Source organism: Phallusia mammillata, chromosome 5 (genome assembly GCF_965637545.1).
Source record: "Phallusia mammillata chromosome 5, kaPhaMamm4.hap1.1, whole genome shotgun sequence".
Lineage (NCBI taxonomy): Eukaryota > Metazoa > Chordata > Ascidiacea > Phlebobranchia > Ascidiidae > Phallusia > Phallusia mammillata.
Window position 1 is genome coordinate 21774121 of NC_137256.1, and position 21581 is coordinate 21795701.

The window sequence follows — 21581 nt, forward strand, 5'->3', positions numbered from 1 at the left end:
CTTTGTTCTGATTCAGCTAATAAACCCCTGTGCTGCATCTTTTAAAAGCAAAACGTTCGAGTGTATGTGTAGATTTTTTCGGCGAAAAAAATGTACGAAAGTGCAAATGGATGAAAACACAAAACAATAGTGATATCTCGTAAAACACTGTACACAAAATTCAATACTTTTGTGCAGCAATTGCAATGTATAAAGCTGCGATATGAAATGCTTTGAACATAAATTTATAACTTATAAAAAGTCGTTGAACAAAAGTATGATGAACAGTTAAAAGGGTAAAATTCAATCAACAATGTTGTTCATACATAATTCGAATTGCGCATGCTGATGTGCACTTACAAAAAGTTGGTAAAAGCAAAAATTTGGAACATAGAAAATGATTAAAAGCGTGCTGAAATACACACAGAAAAAAAAATATAGCAAAAACCACTTCCCTTTTTTAACAAAGCAAATCTCATTTTGTTTTTTTATCCAGTATTTTACGAAACTTCAATAGCTGTTGGATGCTCTGCAATCACTTCTAACGGCATTCGAGAAATTTTGTGCACGGCCGCCATCTTGCTTGCAACGTCGTCAAAAGAAGACTCACTCCCAGTGGAAAAGGTTTCAGCGAGCGGAGCGTGTCTTCCCATTGGTGGAGAATAGTCGCTACTGGCAACGCTGTCCTCCACCGTAACTCCGCTGATCGACGAAAGCTTCTTGTCAATCACGATTTTTCCTCCAGAAGAAGAGTCAGAGGACTCGAAAGAGTTTCGAACGGATGCTACGCGGACTCGAAGAGAGGACAAACCGCGGGTCCAAAGAGTCTGGAGCACTCTTGAGTAGAGGAGTGGATTAAGTGCGCTGTTGATGGGAAGCAGGCCTATAGCCGTGATGGCGAAGGCAGCGTCTGGAATAGTTCGTCCAGAAATACTTATGAAAGACATAATACATATGGGCACCCAACACACGCAGTCAGTGATGACCAACAACGCGATGCGACGTTGCATCTCGCTTGTGCTGTTCCTTGCCAAGATACGTGAAGTCTTTCCCGAGGAACGAGGCCGGCGTCGTAGATAAGAGGTGTTCCTGTCCTGCTGACCAGTTTTTCCCTGATCTACTGATCCCTGATCACGTCGAGTGATCACGGAAGACCTGTTCCATTTGTTTCCAGCAACTGGGTCCGCCGGAATGCTTTCCTTTCTTTGTCCTCTTGAAAAGCGCCTTGTAGATTTCCCTTCCTTTGCGGACTTGCAGTAAATAGTGATATAAGCGCAAGAGATGTAGAGTACAGACAAGAAGTTGATTACAATGTTGGATATTGCGTGTTTCCAGAATGAATCATTCTGTGTGGTGTACAGTTTAGGCATACACACACTGTCCTCGCTGTAGTAAGAGTAAAACTGCCAATCGCTGTGGGAGGGAGCCACGCGCTGAACAAAAGCCAACATTGTATTCCATGACAATGGGGACACCATTTCAGTCGGGTCTGTGGTAATGCTTGTGTTTGTAATGTACGCTATGCCGCGAACCAGTGCATCTGCCGTGGTACGGTTAATGACAGGTGGTTGGAATTGAGGGAAAGGTACCCAAGCTTTTTGGACAAAGAAGTCGCGAAGGGAGGGAAGGAGAGGAGCGACGGCGGAGAATGAAGACAAGGACCATGTTCCCACCACCGCAATGGCGAGGTACCGGAATTTCAGGTGGTAGGAAGAAAATGGCCGGAGTACGGTATGGAGACGCAAAGAGGTCAGTGAGACCAATGTATAGACAGAGGTCTGGGAAGATATCACGAGCATTGTACCTAAGACTTGACAAGTAGAACTCGTTCGCCATTCCCGGTCAAACGAGCCATGCTGGTGAGAGTTCTGACTCTCTTCCTCGTAAAGAAAAGACATCACAGCAAGACACATCAGATAAACACCCATGATGAGATCAGCTGTGGCTAGATTTAGCACTAAAACTGAGTTCCAAATGCGAACCAAGCGCCTGTGGCCGCTTATACCGCTGCCGTTGGACCGAAAGCGACTGCTCCCAGTTGTAGCTGTTCGCAGGCTTGTCATTGAAACTCGGGACAGGCGGGTTTTACCGTTCTTTGGATCGATATCTTGAATAGACGTTCGCCTACTACGTAACAATGCTGTGGCTGTAGCAACGCGGTTATGCTTTACTAAATCTATTGAAGTGTTGCAGATCACTATAAGGTTGCCAATAAGCGCAGTGAAAGCCATAATCCACACAAGAACCTGTAAAGTCCAGTTGTCAATCAAGTTGTACCTTGAGCCGAAAGCTTGTGGATTAATTCGTGCAATTTCGTCACTTCCGTCGTCACAGTCATCATGCCCGTCTCTTACCATTTTCTTGTCGACATATAAAGGCGACTTGCCCTTGCAGTAAAACTTGTCCAAGCAAAATAGCTCGTCGGTTTGTCCTGGACAGTCACTAGTCCCGTCACATATGCGATCAAATTCAACTGTATCAGTGCTCTCAGGGATTGGGGTAACGTTGCTATTTCCAAAACCGAAGAACCGGTCCACCATTTGAGGGCGCAAGTGAGGTATTTGCCTTGGGTCAAACGGAAAATCCCCAATTCCAAGTGAAATAACCCCAGCGGATATAAATTCACCGACACGGACCTGTGGGGCACCAATGTGTTGGATCAAAGCTTGATGGACATGCGGCGGCTCTTGACCCAGCAAATGGGGTGGAGTATTGGGGTGCGAAAATGGCAGACCCCTGGAGAGGTTTCTACTGCCGGCAAACCTTATCCACCCCTCTATAACATCTGGTGGGGGTCCACCCCTCCAATGACCCCTCGAACCGCGACCGTGCGTTCGATTGACAATTTCGTTGCAACTGACTGGCATTTTCCCCAAGTTTTCCATTTCAGCGTCGAGGTTTGATTCTAAGTCCCCGGAACCGTCTGTGCTGACTGGTGTCGGCGAATGTTTTGCAAGACCTGGAATTCGTAAATAATGAGATAAGAATGTATGGAACTTAAAAAGCGACATGCTTTATATTCATAACACGTTTCGGCAAATGCTAATGCCATCGTTAGTTGTAACTTGTTTATAAATTAAACATGAAATAATCAGTTAAATAAATCATAGATATATAGTAATTAACACCCCGCTTTTTGGTGCAGTTAACACATCCCACTATCCCACCAAACGACCTGCAGCAGAATTTAAAATCCATTCCGTACTTTAAGTAAAAATTTCATTTTACCTGCGCCACAATATAACTCATCCTCTCCGTGCGGGCAATCCTGAACCCCGTTACACAGCTGCTGTTTGCTAACACAAGTGTGATTGCTTTGGTCTGGTCTCAGGGTGGGTGAACATTGTATCTCTCCGGGCTTGCAATGTTTGCAGGCGTGGCGGTGGGACTCAGGCAGGGTGCAATTGGGAATGCACATACGCTGGGTCATTTCAACGGCTGAATCCGGGTTCCACGGCATAATACCGAACACAGTAGACACGTAATGAACCTAATGACCACAAGATTCAATTTAGCTGGCTTTGTAATATCAATAATGTGTATTATGTCTTTAAGAAACAGCGGTTTGGTTTAGGATAAAGCTTTTTGGGTGTGCCTTTACATAGAGTAACAAGTCGGGCCGAACTTTTCGGGACGGTTAAGTTTAAATAAAACAAGCTTGATTCGGACATTTTGGCCTATAATGCTGGCTTTAAATAAGCATTTAGGTTTAAGTCGAATTTCTAGCTTGTTTTAGATTTTGCATTTTGTTTCGGATGCATTTTTATAAATTTCAACCAAACGAATAAAATCCAAATTTCTGATACATTTTTTTGGTTGAAAAACTCCAGTTTGGCGCTAATGGGATAAAAAAACTAACAAAGTTACTTATTGAATAGAACCATCTAAGTTGGACGAAGAAATTTGCACATCAACAACAATTATATGTTTATGTGTACCGAAGTCGGTTATCTAGCAGTTTGTTGGTATCGAAAGAACAATTTAAAATAGACTGGTTTATTTATATAAGTTAACCTCAAGGCGACAGGAGTTACTCAATGTAACCTTAAACTGCCTATGGGCAAATTCTCTTTGGGTGTGCTGTTGTTTGCTGATACTAATATACATTTGGGCGCGAAAGTTTGAAATCTGAATGTAATGCCTTTGGGCCATAGGTGTCAATGTTTTAAACCGATGGTTCATTTTTAGACTTAGCTTAGTGTGTTTCAACCAACTTTGTCGAGGCTTTAAGCGACGATGTAAGTGCAACCATAAATGCTGGCAATGCTAAAACTCTAAAAAGCAGTCTCCCTTTCCATTGCAGTTGCAAATTCATTTTTTGTATGTTTTGTGCCTCACAAGAGAACTATTCTAGTTTATGATTGTATGTGTTTGAAATAATAGATGCCTGACTGAAAATATATTTAAGCTAAACTTTTTTTTCACCTGGGACTTGTATTTGATTTGTTTCTGTGAACACAAAAACTCGTCAGTAATATCAGGACAGTCAAATTTTCCATCGCAGATCTGGTCGGCAGTGATGATTGTCTCACCGCAAGTCAAACACCGAAAGCATTTTGCCCGAATTGTGCCAAATCCACAGTCATCTACTAAAAAACAAACACTTTTTATTAATGAAGTTTGTCAATTTCATCATATTTTGTTGTATGCGGTCTGAATAGAGCATTTAATACGCACAGTGAATTACTCTCTACTTGTTTGCAGTGCCGTGGAAAGATTGCGGTCTACGTGATAAGTAACACGTGCAATACTTACGGATATCGCTAAGACTTGGTCCAATGAATAATGTTAACACAAACCCCGAACACAAGCTTGTCCACAACATATTAAGGTGTTTATTATTTATACACACCTAGGTTTAATTTCTCTAAATGCAAAACGAAAAATAATGGCAATGTTGTATGTACACCTTTTTTCTAATAGTTAAACATTTTTCACGAATGCATAAAATCGTATTAGTGTAATATAAATGATAATGTTTGTAAACTGGAAACTGATCGCTTCACAAATTGTTTAAAGTGTTAACACAAAGAGTTTTATATACAGACAGAATCAGTTTGAAAGGAAAAAAAAAGAACCATTTAATATTAACGTCGTTTCTGTTAAACTCAATTTAAACCATTCTATTAAATTAAACGATGTAACTCACACAGTTTTAACAAGTTAAAATAATCTTAAGTTGTTGTAACGTATGTTTGTTGCATTTTGTACTAACTACGCATATGGCTTGCTGGCTATGAATAGCGACGTCACAAAACAAAGGGAATTCCCCCGCTTTTAGGTCTGCAGTCACGTGATCAAACTGAAAACGTCACGTGAGTCTAAAGCAGGGTTTTTCGGTGGCCTTTCTCCGGTCACTAACTGCTCACGGTGTGACAGGCGACGGCCAATTATTATCAGATAAGGTACTCGCATTGTGTGAAGTTTAATGCCTGAGGTGACATACATAGAAATCTTAAATAACCAATAACAAAATTTCAAAAAAATATCACTTTAATGAAGATAAACGCTAATTATGACGCAAACTGCTATTTTTGATAATTTGTGTATATAATAATGATAACATCCTTTCTCAAAACATTGAAAATGGTATTATACACAACAATAGGTGAATGCTGTTGCCTTTGATGGTTTGAATTTAGTGATCTTTAAATAGCAGTTATTTCCACGGAAGCCCCTGTTTTTGACCGAACGCGGAAAGATTAAATGATAAGCCTTCAAATGGGCGTAGTGTGACCACAACTCAACACACCTAACTGTACGAGTTCCTCAGAAAAGCCCCGTTGCGTTAATCGTGCATACCACCTCGAAATTATGCCATAAATTTTTATACTTCTTTTCTCGTAGCGGATTATAAATTAACACTTTGCAACAAAAATTGGTAATTGTGTTACAAAGATACTTAAAGACATAATATAGATTCTTGTTAATTAATTTATATTGATTACGCTGGCTAATAATGCATTAAATAGATACATTTTGCTGACTATGGCAAGTACATTTGCCAAAATAAACATAAAAATGCTTGTCTGGTTTTTAGTGCAATAAAAGCTAACTGATAATTTAATCATTAACAATAATACTAATTATATATTGACTCAGTGAAAAGCGAACCTGCACGCCAAAATACGCATATAAGCATCTTATAAAGTAACATGTTTCGTAATGGTTTTGTGTGCTATACGTAAAGTATTCCACTACGGTCAATCAGTTTGTTATTTTATAATATACGTACACTTTTCTGGCAGATAATAGACTACAAATTATCACTTCGTGAACCGCATAGCACGAAAATTTTCGTTTCTTTGACCTAAACCTTGTCGCCCTACGATACTACTCGACCTATATATTTGATTCTAAACAGCCAAACCTGCGAAACTCTACGATGTTTCAAACATTTTGCAGAATGCAATTATTGTTTAACACATAGCAGTATACTTTGCAACAAATAAAAATCGTTACTGCCTTTATCTGTACAACCGCTAAGCAATTAAAACTAACCAAACCTTGCTATGTGTATTTCATCAAGTTGACCTCAAAATCAGATGAACCAAAGTATTGATAAAATTTGACACAGTCGGATTTATGACATAAAAATTCAACGCAATCTGTCCTACCCTTTAACCAGTGGACTCCAGTATCATACAAGAGCTTTTGAAGATATTTTTGAAATTTTAGCCGTTCCCAAAAAATCTTGCGGCAAAATGATTTTTTTTCGGCGTCGCTTTGAACTGTTTGGCGCCGAATTTAAACTCGAGATTTTAACTTAGCTCAAGAAGCACGCGACTTGTGCCCTCGGGGCCAGTTTTTAGTGACGTACAACAAGAAAGTGTTAAGGTGTCGATTTAAGAATATCTCGTTGGGCAAAACAAATTGCAGCACCTAAGTCTATTTTGGGTCGAAGTTGGATGCAACATGCAGACAAAAATATAACTGACACCGACGAATGATGCACTCCTAAACAGCGAACTATAGGTGTGGATCCTACAGTCGCAAATAACAAGTTGGATGTTTTTGAATTTTTTTTTCTCATAACGTTGTTTGCAAATCAATGAAAACTGCTCAGGCGCTACAACCGTGTAATAAATTCCAGCAGAAGATGTTACTGAAGAATTTATAACTCACTGTCATATACCATTCTGAAAGAAATCGCCTTTGCAGAGAATGTAATGTTCGATTTTAACAACACAACTTTACCATCACTAGGCTTAAAGTTGACTTAAACAACTCGCAACTTTCATCTTTCTGTCACCCACACATCATTATATGACATCAATACTTACGTCACGCCACTTTTGTTTGCAGTACGACAGACAGAGTAAACTTTTCTGGCATTTTGCGCCGATAATAATATCACCGTTTGTTGAAACGCTTGCGAAAAATGTATGCACTGCTTTTTAAGTTTTAAGTTGGCGTCTGGATTCTAGAGTTCATTAATACTTTTACTTCTAAATAGCGCATGTGTTTTTTACTTTTAAAAAATTGCGAACATTTTTTACCGCACCATCTATAGGCATGTTGCAGTTGTGTTACGGCATGTTTAAAGTACTACTCAATCCAATATTAGATATTTAAAAAGTAGACTGATCAAAACACATTTCTTTGTAAATTGTTAACAGCAACAGTAATCGTTTTTCAAAATCAAAAATTAGAACCTAAATCCATTTTGAGACTAAAGGGTCTTTGAGACTTGAATCTTTAATAAACCTTTAGAAAAATTCACGTTTGTTAAACAACTTTCACCAAATCCTACAACACTTCCATATAAATGCCGGAAACAGTCACATATTTCTCCAGACAAGTAACTGTATCCTTAAGCATCTGCGACCTTTTTGAAGCGAGTCACGCTTCCTATATAAGCAGAGCGTTTAAAAGTTTTTGCCCCCATAATTAGCGCGGCCCGAGCACCTGTTATAACCAGAAGATGGCGGGATTGAAAGTTCACAGTTACCAACGTTTATGTTTCCAACACTATAGGCACGAGAAATCGGTGATGATTGAAAAAGACCGAAAAGGAATTTCCCCATATGGTTTAGGTTTATTTATGTGAAATATAGAATGATAAGGTAATAATACATAGTTTACTTTTAATAAACTCGAAAAATTGGTAAAAATATGTTAAAATAAACTATATTAAAGAACAAAAAATCGACCTTTTAATGTTTTAAGCGTTTTCTGGAATGATGCCGACTTTTAAGTTATATAATTGGCTGATTTTTGAAAGTGAAATTATAGTACAGATGCAACTCCGATGTCTACTTATAACAAACATAAACTACAACAAAACAAGCTAATAAATTAATTGGTGATATACCAGACAGTTGTTACACAAAGTTTCCTGCGTTTTGTCGTCTGTTTGAGGCGCGTTTTGATGAAGAAGAACATACTACAAAACAGTTGTACCAAAACACTAGCTGATACTTTATCTGCATTACTTTGCCTCGCTTAAAATTATTATCCCAATGTTCACTGCACCAAACAGGTTGAGAGCATATAGTAATCCGTTCATTAGATTGATGGTTAGACTTGACTATATTTATTGTCAACTCTTTTCGTTTTATTTACTTACAATGGCAATTTTTACGTTCCAAAAAGTTTAATAAAGCAATACAAGTTTATGTAAACGAAAAACTACAACACTAAAAATGCCTTACGTCTTGTAACTCAACTATAATAAGTATTCTCCTCAACTATATTTCAAGTCCGTTTTACGAAATATTAACACATATCCGAAGTCCAACTCTTTTTTTCTTTGGTTCTTGGCAATAGACGTAGGCGTGCCAACTGATCTCGCTTTAATCACATTCAACCTAGGAGCAAATTGCAAATGACCCGTTCGAACTAAGGGGATAGAAAAAGAACAATTTGTTGCAGTTGGCAGTGGTTTGTTGTTACGCCGGAGACGCAGACCTCACGTTCCAGAGAAATCCCTTAGAAAAGCAAACAAATCATGTTGGCCTGTAGGTGGCCGCAATTCTTCCACGTCATACGGGCCTTCGCACGCAAAACTTTAAATTTTATCCGAATTTCGGCTTAACAATTGAAAAGAGAGGAAGTCATGATGAAATTGCATGAAAATTTTAAAATTGTCCACATTGTTGAAATGACTTTTGACGGGAAGTTCAAATCACGTATTCATCACGACAAACGATTCTGTTACATTTATATTACGTGCAAGTGTGGCCTAATGTTTTGGGCACGGACATTGTTGTATTTGATTATTATCATAAAATATGTTTAATAAAAGCAAAACTGCGATACAGCTTTTAAACATGTTGAAAACCTTTCAAAATTAACTCACCTTTACAAAATTAATTCTCCTTTTCAAAATTAACGTTTTTTAAAAACAAGGCCCGAAAGTCGGTGAAAAAACGAACACTGCCCCTAACTTTGAGGTAAAATAAAAACAATTATATTGTTGCGAGTTTCAATGGATTTAGGCTTCTGTTTGTTCTACCATGCGAAGTCCATAAAACTCAAAACGATTGGGTCTATGGGCCATCACAGTATTTTCATACCAAATCCCTTTCAAGTTTGGCAGTAATAGCCTATCACCACACGAAGGTTTCGCAACACAGTTTTGAGAAACCTAAGCGGTCCGGTTAACCTGTTATCGCTATAACGCTAATCTTTTACACGTAATATTACTTAGAATTATTATTATTTAGGGTGAAACTGGTTCGGTCTGTAAATTAAAAGTGGATAAAGACTGTTTGGAAAAAACACATTTGAAGCTATTTAACAACAATTACACTATAGCCGAATCACTACACATTATATCTTTCAATCCAAGATACCTACCTTGTATTAAAAAGAGATCACGCAAAAACGCAAAGTTACTAAATTACCTTTGAATTTACACGGGACACGGTGGAGCTCGTTAGCAAAAGAAAAACATTCATTGCGTGGAGCTGACCTCTTGCACAAACAAACATTAGGGACAGACCAGGAAAGTAATTGTGTTTTGATTCCAACGGACAAGACGATTTTCAGTGAAAACTCATATTTTTCCGCAGATGCGTTTGAAACATTGAACTCTGCATTTTCGTGCACGGGTTTTGGCCACAAGTTGCAATCGAAAAATACTTAATCACATATAATCAGAGTTCCATACCGTCCTTATTTTAAAGGTCTTAATCCTTATTTTCAAACAATCGCAAGTCAAATCCCTGCTACAAGTAAAAGTAGACCTGGGTTGTCGTGAGATGCGCAAAGTATTTTCAAGGAACAACAAGTTGCTGGAACAGATTGTTTCTTGTGTATATGACATGTCATGGCTCGTATAAATGCAAAGATTTAAGATTTGAAAACGTTTGTTTCGTTTCGTAAGAACATTTAATTTTTCGGTTGTCCTTATTTTGAGATCCATATCGATGGCAACCCTGCATATAAAACTACACACATTCAAAAACGTGTAATTGTAAGTTTGGTTGTCTGGTCAATAACATAACTGTTAAGATAAATTTTATTGCAAACGTTTTAGACATTTTCAAGTGATGCTCGTTATGAACAATTCGAAAAAGCAAAATACTATGGAAACAATAGCAATTGAATGACCACTTTTCGTTTTAGATGGAACACTAAGTATCAAATCATCACCACTTCCAATTTCATTCCAATTGTTTCTGCAACATCCAATCCGCACCGTAGGTTTCCTCTATCTCTTCGATTTTCCGACCATTGACTTGCTCTGCAGCGCCAACGTGTGTTTAACAAACAATTCACCGCTTAAAGAAGGAATCTCGTCCCCCTTTCACCCGCTTCAGTTTATTGGCCGGCCGACGCACGGAGCGTCTTTCATCTCTGTGACGTTTTTCTTCCTCGGTCCGCTGTTTCTGTTTCGCGTCCACCTGTGACGTCGATGGATTCGGAAAATAGCGTTATTTGTCATTAGGAATGTAACGGTCCAAATAGACGTAAAAAGCGTGTGGTGGTACCGAATACCATATTTGGCACTGCCTTTGACCGTATGTTAGCACTTGGCAAGGCAGGTTTTTTAAACCGAAGTTTCAGTATGTGCAAAATTTGTAATTTCGTTGACTTATAAAAATGTTGACGTTTAGGCTGATTAGGTTTGAGGTGAAGGTTTCTTATGGAAATAATTTTGAGGTGTAATGACCATGGGGTGTTTAGTGCTGTCTGATTTATACATACAATCTTGCAAGTAAGTCTTATGATCAAAACGTCTTTATGCCCTTATATCGTAACTTACAACTTTTACTCGCTGTTACACGATTGTCAGCACATTAGTCCAATTAAGTGCCGGGAAAGGAAATGAAACACTCTGGTACCAATTCTGCTTGATCTATCGCTATTAGTGTGAATACAATGAAATGCTATCGGACGTAAATAGATCTAATTCAAAACATAGTGTATAAACCCTAGGCCAAACAGAACCAACCGTTGTTGATTCTATATTGTTGTAAAGAACAGCAATCACCGGAAAACTGCTACTGTAGGTGGATTTCAGTTCAAACTAGACTTTATGTTTTAAATTGATCTACTGACCTTTTCTACGCGAAACGTCGCTTGTTTTGCTCCCATTTGAAATCCTGGTCCCTTGTGAGTTTTCACGCTCATATGCCGTTCCGCTTCATCAATCCGCTCGCCAAGGGTCGCGCTGTAAGTTTCAAGTTTAGTTTATTTGCACTTAAATCAACGAAAATGGATTGTAACACAAAGATTATGCGTGCGGGGCAGCGAAAGACCACGTGGTCATCCTGTCAGCCACCCCTCACACAAGAAGGTGACAGTGGCAAAAAAGATGGCGGGCGACAAATGTCCAAAAACGAAGTAATTAAAGTAAACGTGGAAAAATAAATTGAACGGAAACTAAAACGCAAATAAATAATCTGGAAAAACAAAGTTAACAGAAATTAAAAAAGGTGCAGCAGAGGGCAAAAAGGTAGCGAGCGATAAATTTTGGAAAAATAAACAACTGTAAGTTCAAAGGTCAAACGCATGAGTGTATTTTAAATCAAGCAAAACTTTAAATAGGGTAAAAACGTAAGTTCAGAGTCGCCTAGAAACTAAAGTAGACAAAGAAATAGAGTACGAATTTTAGTTTAGAATAACGTTATGCAAAAATTCATCCTCTGGCTACGTCAGTTTAAAAAAAAAAAAAATTTTTCATTTTTTCCCCGAAATTTACCATATTTAACAATATTATTTAGTGAAAAGTGTGAAAGAACTGCAAAAGGTCAGGCTTGGCACATGGTTTTCAAAATTTTACCAATTATATTCCAAATGTTTAGAAAAGGTTGTTGCTATCTCCAAGGGTAATTTTTTTTTACTCCATAAATAACTTTTCTTTCGACATTAGGCCAGTTTTGCCCACGTTCCAAAAACTACAAGCAGACAAAAATCCTAACTTCATGTTTACTGCACACTGTAAGAAAAAAATTTTGTAAAAAAGAAAAATCCAATAACCTTGCTTTTCTTTTTCGTGCAAGTTGTATTTCCTCGCTACCGAACTTCTCAAGGTCATCCAAGGTAGAAAACCTTTGCCCATCGATGGCCTCGTCTCCTTTGATCTCAAACATTCGCGGTGCAATCGTCGTTTCAGCATCTTCCGCACGACGTCGCTCGCGAGCTGCTGCGGTTTTATTGTGAACATTTCTATGCGCCTATAAGATAAGGGTAAAAAGTTTTAATATTATGTTTGGTTTAGCGCTGTGGATGTTAATATTCGACACGTGGCCAGTTATGACGCGCTATTATGACATCACAAATGTTTGACGTAATAATATAAGTTTACGAAAAACAAAAAAAAACAATTTCGCCATTTTGTGAGGTAGGCTTATGTTATGAAATTCAGCAACTAAGAGAAAATATTTCATAACATTGCGAGAGAAAAGAGAAAAAGGCAGCTACCTTTTTTGATTCCTTCACCCACTTTCTCTCTTCTTCCTCGTTTTCAGATGACGAAACACCAGAGTGCGATCCGTTTTCATTGTCGCTTGTTGCCTATGGTTACGGAACAATTTAACGAATATTTTAAATCATATTGCACTTTTAAACAGAAAACTCAAATTTACCTCGACAAGGGATGATTCCTTGCGCTCATTGGATCTTTGCTTTTCGAATTGTTTCGACACAACAGGGTTAAGTAATCTGAATTCTTCAGATTCCTGGTCAACTTGGAAACTGCTGTCTTCAAACATTGACTTGAAACGTGGATCATCCAATAAACTTGCTGCTTCTCTCTGTAATTAATAGGGACATTAAGAAAAGTTTTAAATTGTGTAACAATTTAAGGAAACATTAGGTTTTTATAAGCTTATTTCTTGATGGTTTCAGCCTGTCATACTACGCCAGGCCCATTGAAGGCGTTGTACCGGATCAAGCTGGTCTCCCAAGCATTCCCATATGGCAAGCTGTAGGCTTGAAAAATCTAGACTGTGCTGGGATTCGAACTCACGACTAGAGCCGTTCCGGGGCTCGCGCTTTACCAACTGAGCTACACAGGCTCAGTCGTAAATCCGCCGAGAGTCGAATCACAAGCACCATTGCCTGCTTTCAACCTAGATCTTTTTCCATGAATATTAACTTGAGCAAGAAACACATTCGTTAGGTGTTAGCACATTTTGATGTGAGATTAACCAGCCTATTGAGTCCTTTATAAACAAACAAGCATTGCAGTTTGAATACTCATGAATTTTTTGTCTCCAGCTCGGCAAATAAACATTACTGTGTTTTTTAAAAATTGCCGGGCTTGCTGTTTGATCCTAATGTTAAAAAAGTGTCCCAAAACACAAAGTATACAATAGTTTTGGCAAGTGTTCGGTTGGTATAACACTGGTTTTAAAACGTGTCAACTTAAGCCCTGGTATTATCCTGTACACAAACCTTCATTTTCTTTTTCTTTCCACTCGTCAAATCTTGGTCCTCGGCTCGACTCAATAATCTCTCGGCCAACTGCTTGTTGACTTTCGGCAATTTCTACAAAAATCAAACGTTGGTAACTATGACGTCACAAACAAGAAATTCATTCGTCACAACAACATCGCAAAAACTGTTAAGATTGCGTCAAACTGGACATGGGCTGACTTGTTACCTTGATTTGAACTCGCTTCATTCGACCCTCCTCAATTTTCTCAGCAATCTTTTGGTTGCGATATTCTCTGTGTAATATTAGAAGCATTGAAACATACTGATATTGTGGATGGTAGATTAAAAAAATGTCCGAAAATTCGGTTTTAAGACGGGTTGGTTGAAACTTTTGTAAAAATACTTCATACATTTATTTGTTGATTAATGTACAGTGCAATCTGGGCAAGTCGGAAATGTAGAAAATTATCAGTTTTTTTCCATGTAAGTAAGCATAAGACAGTGCACACTGTTTCGAACTATAAGTTCTTATCAGTGCAGCTGATGATGAGAGATAGGCTGTATTGGCTTGTGTAGCCATCTTACTATAAATCAAAACAAGTGTTCACTGTCTGCAGCTTACTTATCATCTATTGATGCTTGGTTCAATTAACTTACATAAAAAGCAGTTTTTGCTCACCTAAATTTGGAAGTTTAATTTCGAGAACTATTGGTTCCTAGGACTCTTCAGCAAAAGATATGTTATGTAATTATTTTTATTTAACTAACTTGAATGCAAACGGATTTGCAATCATGGCTGCCTTGTGGTAGAGTCTCATATCAACGAAGTAACCATGCATGTAGGCACGTAGCAACGAGGTACCAATCAAATTCGACAAACCTGTTGACAACAAATCAATATTTTGTTGAAAAAATACATATACAGGAGCATATGCTTTGAATACTCAAATACATAAAAATGTTTAAAATCGGCTGGATTATGCATTATGCCTGGTGTACTACGATTTGATTCCTATCAATTCCTTGTACAGTGTGTGCGAGTGTATGAAGATGAAAAAAAATACTGTAGTAGGAAACTTACCAAGTGACTCCACGTCCTTCTGGGTGAGAAACTTGTAATCATCATATATTTCATGCACTGGATTTTCTTCCATTTCTTCCGTCAAACTGTCAAGGAAGGAACACCATCTGGGGGCTGGACCCAGCATCTATAAAAGATATTTATGATGACTTATAACAGTGGTTTCTATTATACAATGTTGGTTGGTTCGGAAGTTTAACAAAAGTGCTTCAAATCATAAAAGTTGAATGTGAAGTCAAGAGGAGTGGCAAAAGCTATAACAGAAAACAGCTGCTGTATTTTTTATAATTGTTTTATCCCTTTTATTATTATTTTAGCTTATTTACAACACCTGCTAGGCCAGAAGTGCCAGAGTTTTTTTTAATGGGGGCCAATTTTTATCAAGTAAAGCCCGTAGGCCAACGTTTTTTTGTGATGTTTTTAACTGTAGAATTAGAACACAAATATATGGCATTGATGGAATCTGTGGAATTTTGTTGCAGCACCATGTATACTTCCTTTTTACCAATAAATAAAGTTACATTGAAAGTTTTTTTATCAAGTCACAAGTCGCCACGCGAACCAGTACAATTTGAAACAACAGTTGAGGACCATGTGAAATCTCGCTGAGGTTCCCATTTAGCCAATGGGCCGCACTTTGGACACCCCTGTGCTAGGTTCTCCCAGCTGTGTTCTGAATTTTACAGCCACATAAGCAGACTGTTTTACTAACTTGCATGTAAAGAAAACAGAAACACAACACAATTTCGGTTAATTCCTGATGACCTGAATTTTACATCAAAACATTTGCAGTATTTGTGTTAATGAAGTGCTAAATTTATGTTGATACATACTGGTATAAAATAAGTGTGAAGCTTGGGGCTTTCATTTGCGAGAAAGAAGAGTCCAGAATTGTCAATCAGACACATTTCATTGATGTCTTTTTCCATTTCAACAGCAGTTACAGCTTCACCCTGTGATAATTACACACATTTAATAGTGGAACAAAAGGTAAAAACAACAGAATTTTAACAGAAAACTCACAGTTCTTTCCTGCCACAACTTAACACAGCGAGCATCTGATGAAATTACGAAGTTGTTTTCATTGTTAAATGCTATCGAGTGAATCGGTAAGTCATAGCGATGGTCCTTGATTACAAATGGTCGATTGTTTCTCATATCATATAGCAGCACCTAAATTGAAATAAAAATCAATTTGTTACAGGCAGTTCTTCAAGGCATTTGATTGGAAACCCTTGAGTTTGTTATCTTTGCCTTTATCATCTGGTTTTTGTCGTTTCTTGTCCCTTTTTTGTTTTGTTTATTCCAGTTTTAAATTTTGGAGTTTTATTACCCTGATGAAGGCGACTTGAATAGGACATTGAAACATCAATTAAAACAATACATTTTACTAAAGACCACTGGGTTTTAAGCAATATTAGATGTGCACGCTGTGGTCACACACTACTTAATAGACAGAAAAACCATGTTTCTGAACATACACACAAGCTGTCTGATGACACTGAGGACCACTAAGTGCAACATTAAATGTGCATGTTTGGGTGAAACATAAATGTGAAACATTGATTTCTTTGTCAGTATGGAATTAGGTAAGCAGTTGGAAAAGAAAACTGTATAGAAACATTAGTGATAATGTACAACAAATTTAGCAAAGTTTTTAACTCGGGATCTAGCATACACATTTGGGCACTTTGCAAACTTGCTGGCCAACACATACTTTCGTCACTTCTGTTCTAATTATTTTTGTGGCCAAAACGCATTTTTTGCAAACAAATAATGACATACTGGAGAGTGAAGTAAAAGAAGGCCTTAGTTGAATTATTTACTTACTTGTCCAGAACTAGTGCCCACAGCCAAATTTAAAGCTCCATTGAATTTTAAAGCAGTTACCATTGCAGAAGAATTGTCACTACAAAAAAAAACAATAAGTTTTGATGACACCTAAGCAGTGTTTCATACCGGAACGGAACGTTATACCAGAACGAAATAAATAATTTTTGGCTCAAATACCGGAACGAAATACCGAAATAAAAAATATTCAAGATACCGGAACGGAACGAAATACCGTTATTTATTATTCCGGTATTTCGTTCTGGACATTTGACATGAAACAATTGCTGAAAATTTCGCGCCGTTAAGCTAAAATAAAAATTGAAGCTCCTAAAATTTACATCCGTTTGACCATCATTGTCAAAAGTTATGTGACGTAACAATTCTACCGACAATAATTCTTGTGTGTTGCAACTTTCTTTCTTTTTTCGCTTATTAGTTGCAAAGACCACAAAGAAATGTTAGTTTGTTAAGACCGAAATACCGAAAAATACCGTTATAAATTTATTTCGGTCGGACCGGAACGAAATGAAAACATCGGTCCAGAACGAAATAACGAAATAAAAAAATTGCTCAGAACGAATAACGTTATTTGGTTTCGTTCCGTTCCGGTATGAAACACTGCACCTAAGGAGTCATTACACAGTATCTGTTTAACAAATATGTACATAAGACTTACTCTACAAAATCTTGAACATGCGCAGCAGTTTGCATTATACCAGCTCTGCATCGCGACCGAGGATCCCAACACTCAACATGGCCGTCGCTGCCCCCAACCACCACTAGATGGTGATCAGGGTTAATAACGCAACAGTGCAGCTCACTGGAATCAAATGTTTTTTTAAGAAACACTTTTTTACACACAGGAAATTAATTGAAAGCCATACTTACGGTGACTGTGTTTCATAGGACTTCAAAAATCGACCTTGATCAAGATTCAAACGATATATTTCTGACCTTAACAAATTGTAACAAAACCATTTTTAAGAACTAAATCCAAAACTAAAATCTAAATTGATTTGTACCAAGGTTAGAGTAAAGCAATTCTCAGTGTTTACCAAAAGGATTTTATGTACCTTTTCAAATTGAAACAAAACAATGTGGGAATAATCATGAAACTAATGGAAAATAAGTTTATTCATATCAGCAACCAATGAATTACCTTCACCGTCTTAATTCAATAATCAAAAACTGATGTGTGTGTTTGCAACCAAAATAATTTGCTAAGCAAATGGTTCTCAAACTTTTTGTATTGCGACGCCTCTGGAAAAGTTTTCTGGACTTGCGGCGGACCAGCTAATAAAAGTTAATGAGGAAACTTATTATTAAAGTTGTGTTTATTGATACAACAACAAAAATCCACGAAACGGAATTATTCTGTGACAGTGACACCCTTGGAAAATTGAAACGACGCACCAGGGCGTCACGACGCACAGTTTGAGAACTACTGTGCTAAGCAATACAGTCAAATCTGGGCATGACCTTAGTAAACCTTGGTGATAGTAGTAAGTATGACCTTAGAACAATACCAAAGGGCAAGCAGTTTTATTATTCTACCACTGACACAGGTTAACAAAGCTATAGCAGATTAAATTTTACTTACCCAGAGCCAACAAGCATTAGGTCGCAGTTCGATGGGTGATACGCCATTGCTCGGCCGAATTTGGGAATACGGACATTGTAATGTTTTCCTTGCTGAGTGTGAAACTCAACTGTTCGATCATTTAACAGAAAGACAAGCTAAAATAATAAAATAAATGCTTTAGCTAAAATTGCAAATCCTACTTAAATTTTAAAAACAGATTCATGTAAGCTGCAGACAGTGCACACTGTTTCGACCTATAAGGTCTCATCAGTGCAGCTGGTGATGGGAGATCGGTCTGCAGCCTATCATTATTATCATTTACGAACACAAACAAATAGTTGTTTTACCTTTGAATAATCTTGGGACAGCACATCCAATGCAACCACTACAAAAATCAATAAATATTGAATTAGCCAAGTTAGACAATGGACATAGCATACAATTAAAAGCAGAATGTTTTTGTGTAAGACTTTTGAACAATTGTATGTTACCTTCGGCATCAAAGCATCTTTCAAATTTCATTGATAAATGATTGACATCGTAACACTTCACCCTGGGTTTATATGTACCTGAAAAACAGTAGTGTTTGACAATGATTTACAACTTAACTTGTACTAAAGTTTTCTAAAACGAACTATCAATCAGGAACCACCAGAATAACACCTACAACATGTAGTTTATGAAACTTACATAATTTTGTTTTAATATGGAATCTCACAGCAAGCAAAGACAAGCTAATTGATTTCGTTGTATATTTTCACTTACAATTTACTTTAACCTTACCTGCTGTAAAAATATATTGTCCATCTGGAGACATTTTCACATTAGAGCTGACAGTTGGCATGTCAAAATCTTGAATAAGTTCAATTCTTCGTCTAAGTCCCTCATCCTTTTTCAGCAGTGCTCGTCTTTTCTGGTCACTTATGAACTAAGAAACGATCAACAAATAAAAAATGCTATTATTAAGGAATACTAAATAGAGTGCAAAATTTTACTTCGAAAATGAGTTATGAGCAGTGGTGGGATTCAGCTGGTTCGCACCAGTTCTTTTGAAACGTCTCACGAAATTTTATGAGATCAACATATCGGTTAGCATTACTGGTTACTTTCAATGGACTTTTTGTAACAGAACTTGCTGAAAAATATGACTTTTGTGATAGAACTAGCTGAAAAATATGACGTTTGTGATAGAACTGGCTGAAATATATACTTTTGTGATAGAACTGGCTGAAGAATATGCCTTTGGGATATAACCAGCTGACAAAAAAATTGAATCAAATAGGCAGCAAATTCATACGTTATTTTTAAATATCTGTTGCACCAAAAACTATCTTAATGATCATGTTGGTTAGTATGTGCGTATGCCATTTACAAAGACAATCTACCGTACTATTCAGTACATAAAAACAGATAGTTAATAAACTTACCTCGGGTAGCGATTTTCCGCAACTGAGATTGTAAATTTTAATGTTGTTCGCGTTGGATACTTGCATTGTACTTCGACCAGTTCACTGTTACAAGAATAAGCAAAATATACATACAAAAGCACAAGTAAACAACAATTATTCACTATTTGATTTTATTTGCAAACTCTCCAAAGACAGTGACACACATGTTCAAAACTTACTTTTACCAATCCTTTTTGCGTACAAACGTATTGTCAGCACATTGACGGTGCCCAAAATACCGACTAAACTTATGAGACCCCTATATTAAATAAGTAGCAAAACTGCAAGAAACCCATTTATTAAGCTTAAATTTTAGTTTTGTTTTTCAGAAGAAGTGACAATATTATGGGTACGGTGAAGGGTTGACATAAAATAAAGTTTCGCCTACCGTATTTACTCGATTGTAAGCCGCGGCTTATATTGTTTTTTTAGCTGCCGTTTGTGCGACTTATATTTTGATTTTACACCGAAATTATTTCTACACTCTAACATTTTAAATTATTTGGGGTTCAAAACATGTATGCGTGTACAGATTATACGTCGATACGTTCTGTTGGGTACAGTTACTGTAACTAAAAAAATAGTCATACCATATAACAACAGAAAGATGCATTAAGAAACAATCGTATCTAAAATTCCAGCGTGCGGCTTACAATCGAGGGCCACTTACATTATTTTTTTAACACCTCAACATGCGGCTTACAATCGAGTAAATACGGTATATGTCAGAAATGTATCTTGTATTGTCCTGCGAATCTGAACATGAGAATCAAATATTTATTACACTGGTATTGTTATCGCGATCTGCCATACGTCCTGCATTGGATAAACCTTCTCTTTGCAAAAATTACTGGTACCAAGCCTCTTCACAAACGCCAAAACGTATCACCATTTTCACATTGTAGCTTTATTCGCCCGATTACAAAACAACATTTTAAGTTAAAATCAACTGAAAATATATACGTCGGTTTTACTTTTGGGTCAAATGAATGTAGGTTAATACCATCACCTGATTCTCGTAACCATTATTTTTTGCTAAAAAACAAACATGGTTCTGGTAACATGTGTTGTTACAATAGATTATAATTGTTTACGCTGCAGCTAGAGATATGCATTATTGGTACTTAATCTTAAAACTTAATAATGGCGCGACGTCGGACTTATTGTGAGCATAAGGGATTATGGCCTGCTGTTCAAGGACAAAAAATGAAAGAAACAAAATGCCCGTTTTAAGCTTGCGTAAAACTTACGCCGCTAGACAGCGCATGTGCTACACGGTTCCGTTTCAGAATTTGCTGTTGATGTCGCCACTGAGCCAAAAAGCATTGTTTTTTGTTGTAAAGACATGCACCCGATCCAGAAAACTTTAGTAGGGGTGCTTTTTGCAATAAAGCCACATAACACAATCAATATGAAAAACTGTACAACAAAATTGTCCGCGCCTTTCATACGAAGCAAAAATTATTGTTGAAATTATTAAAAACATCGATGCGTGATGGTTTGCGTTTTGGAAGTTGCTCCTGAAAGTCAGGGTTTGATTGGTGGCAAAATACTTATTTAAATCGGGGTTTACTTTTCGAAAGATGGCCCTATTGAATAAGGGATTACTGTTTGGCAAGGGCCCTTTAAAATAGTTTTTTTTTCTTTTTTATAAGGGGACACTTAAATAAAGAGATTACTTTTAGACAAGGCTCTCTTTTAAACAAGGTTTATCAAGTTTTTCGTAACAACACAACAAAATATGCAGCTTGATGCGTTTGATTAATGTGGAAATTTCCACGACCCATTTGCAAGTCTGCTTCGAGTACATGGTGGTTTCCAACCTAAC

The 21581-nt window shown here is 37.3% G+C and overlaps 2 protein-coding genes across 4 annotated transcripts; both read right to left on the reverse strand.

The window, feature by feature from the left end:
* Positions 1–55: 55 nt before the first annotated feature.
* On the reverse strand, positions 56–10355 carry LOC145229320 (uncharacterized). The gene is made up of 4 exons (XM_080094637.1): positions 4735–10355; positions 4405–4568; positions 3208–3469; positions 56–2938 (listed from the first exon to the last, which is right to left on the reverse strand). Exons 1-4 carry the CDS (start codon positions 4802–4804, stop codon positions 480–482), a joined length of 2955 nt encoding a protein of 984 aa, XP_079950763.1. The 5' UTR covers positions 4805–10355; the 3' UTR covers positions 56–479.
* Positions 10356–10426: 71 nt separating this feature from the next.
* LOC145229321 (nucleolar protein 10-like) lies at positions 10427–20666 on the reverse strand. Of its 3 annotated transcripts, none has more exons than XM_080094640.1 (20): positions 20538–20666; positions 19733–19816; positions 19089–19233; positions 18797–18874; positions 18653–18690; positions 18324–18460; positions 17612–17677; positions 17400–17543; positions 16721–16799; positions 15914–16063; positions 15724–15843; positions 14891–15017; positions 14578–14689; positions 14036–14102; positions 13828–13920; positions 13017–13184; positions 12853–12945; positions 12409–12605; positions 11488–11599; positions 10427–10829 (listed from the first exon to the last, which is right to left on the reverse strand). In XM_080094640.1, exons 2-20 carry the CDS (start codon positions 19796–19798, stop codon positions 10701–10703), a joined length of 2121 nt encoding a protein of 706 aa, XP_079950766.1. In that variant the 5' UTR covers positions 19799–19816; positions 20538–20666; the 3' UTR covers positions 10427–10700. The 3 variants fall into 3 exon arrangements, with proteins under 3 accessions (XP_079950766.1, XP_079950764.1, XP_079950765.1); XM_080094638.1 differs by lacking the exon at positions 20538–20666 and adding an exon at positions 19933–20063; XM_080094639.1 differs by lacking the exon at positions 20538–20666 and having other exon boundaries at positions 19733–19918.
* Between the last annotated feature and the right edge of the window lie 915 nt (positions 20667–21581).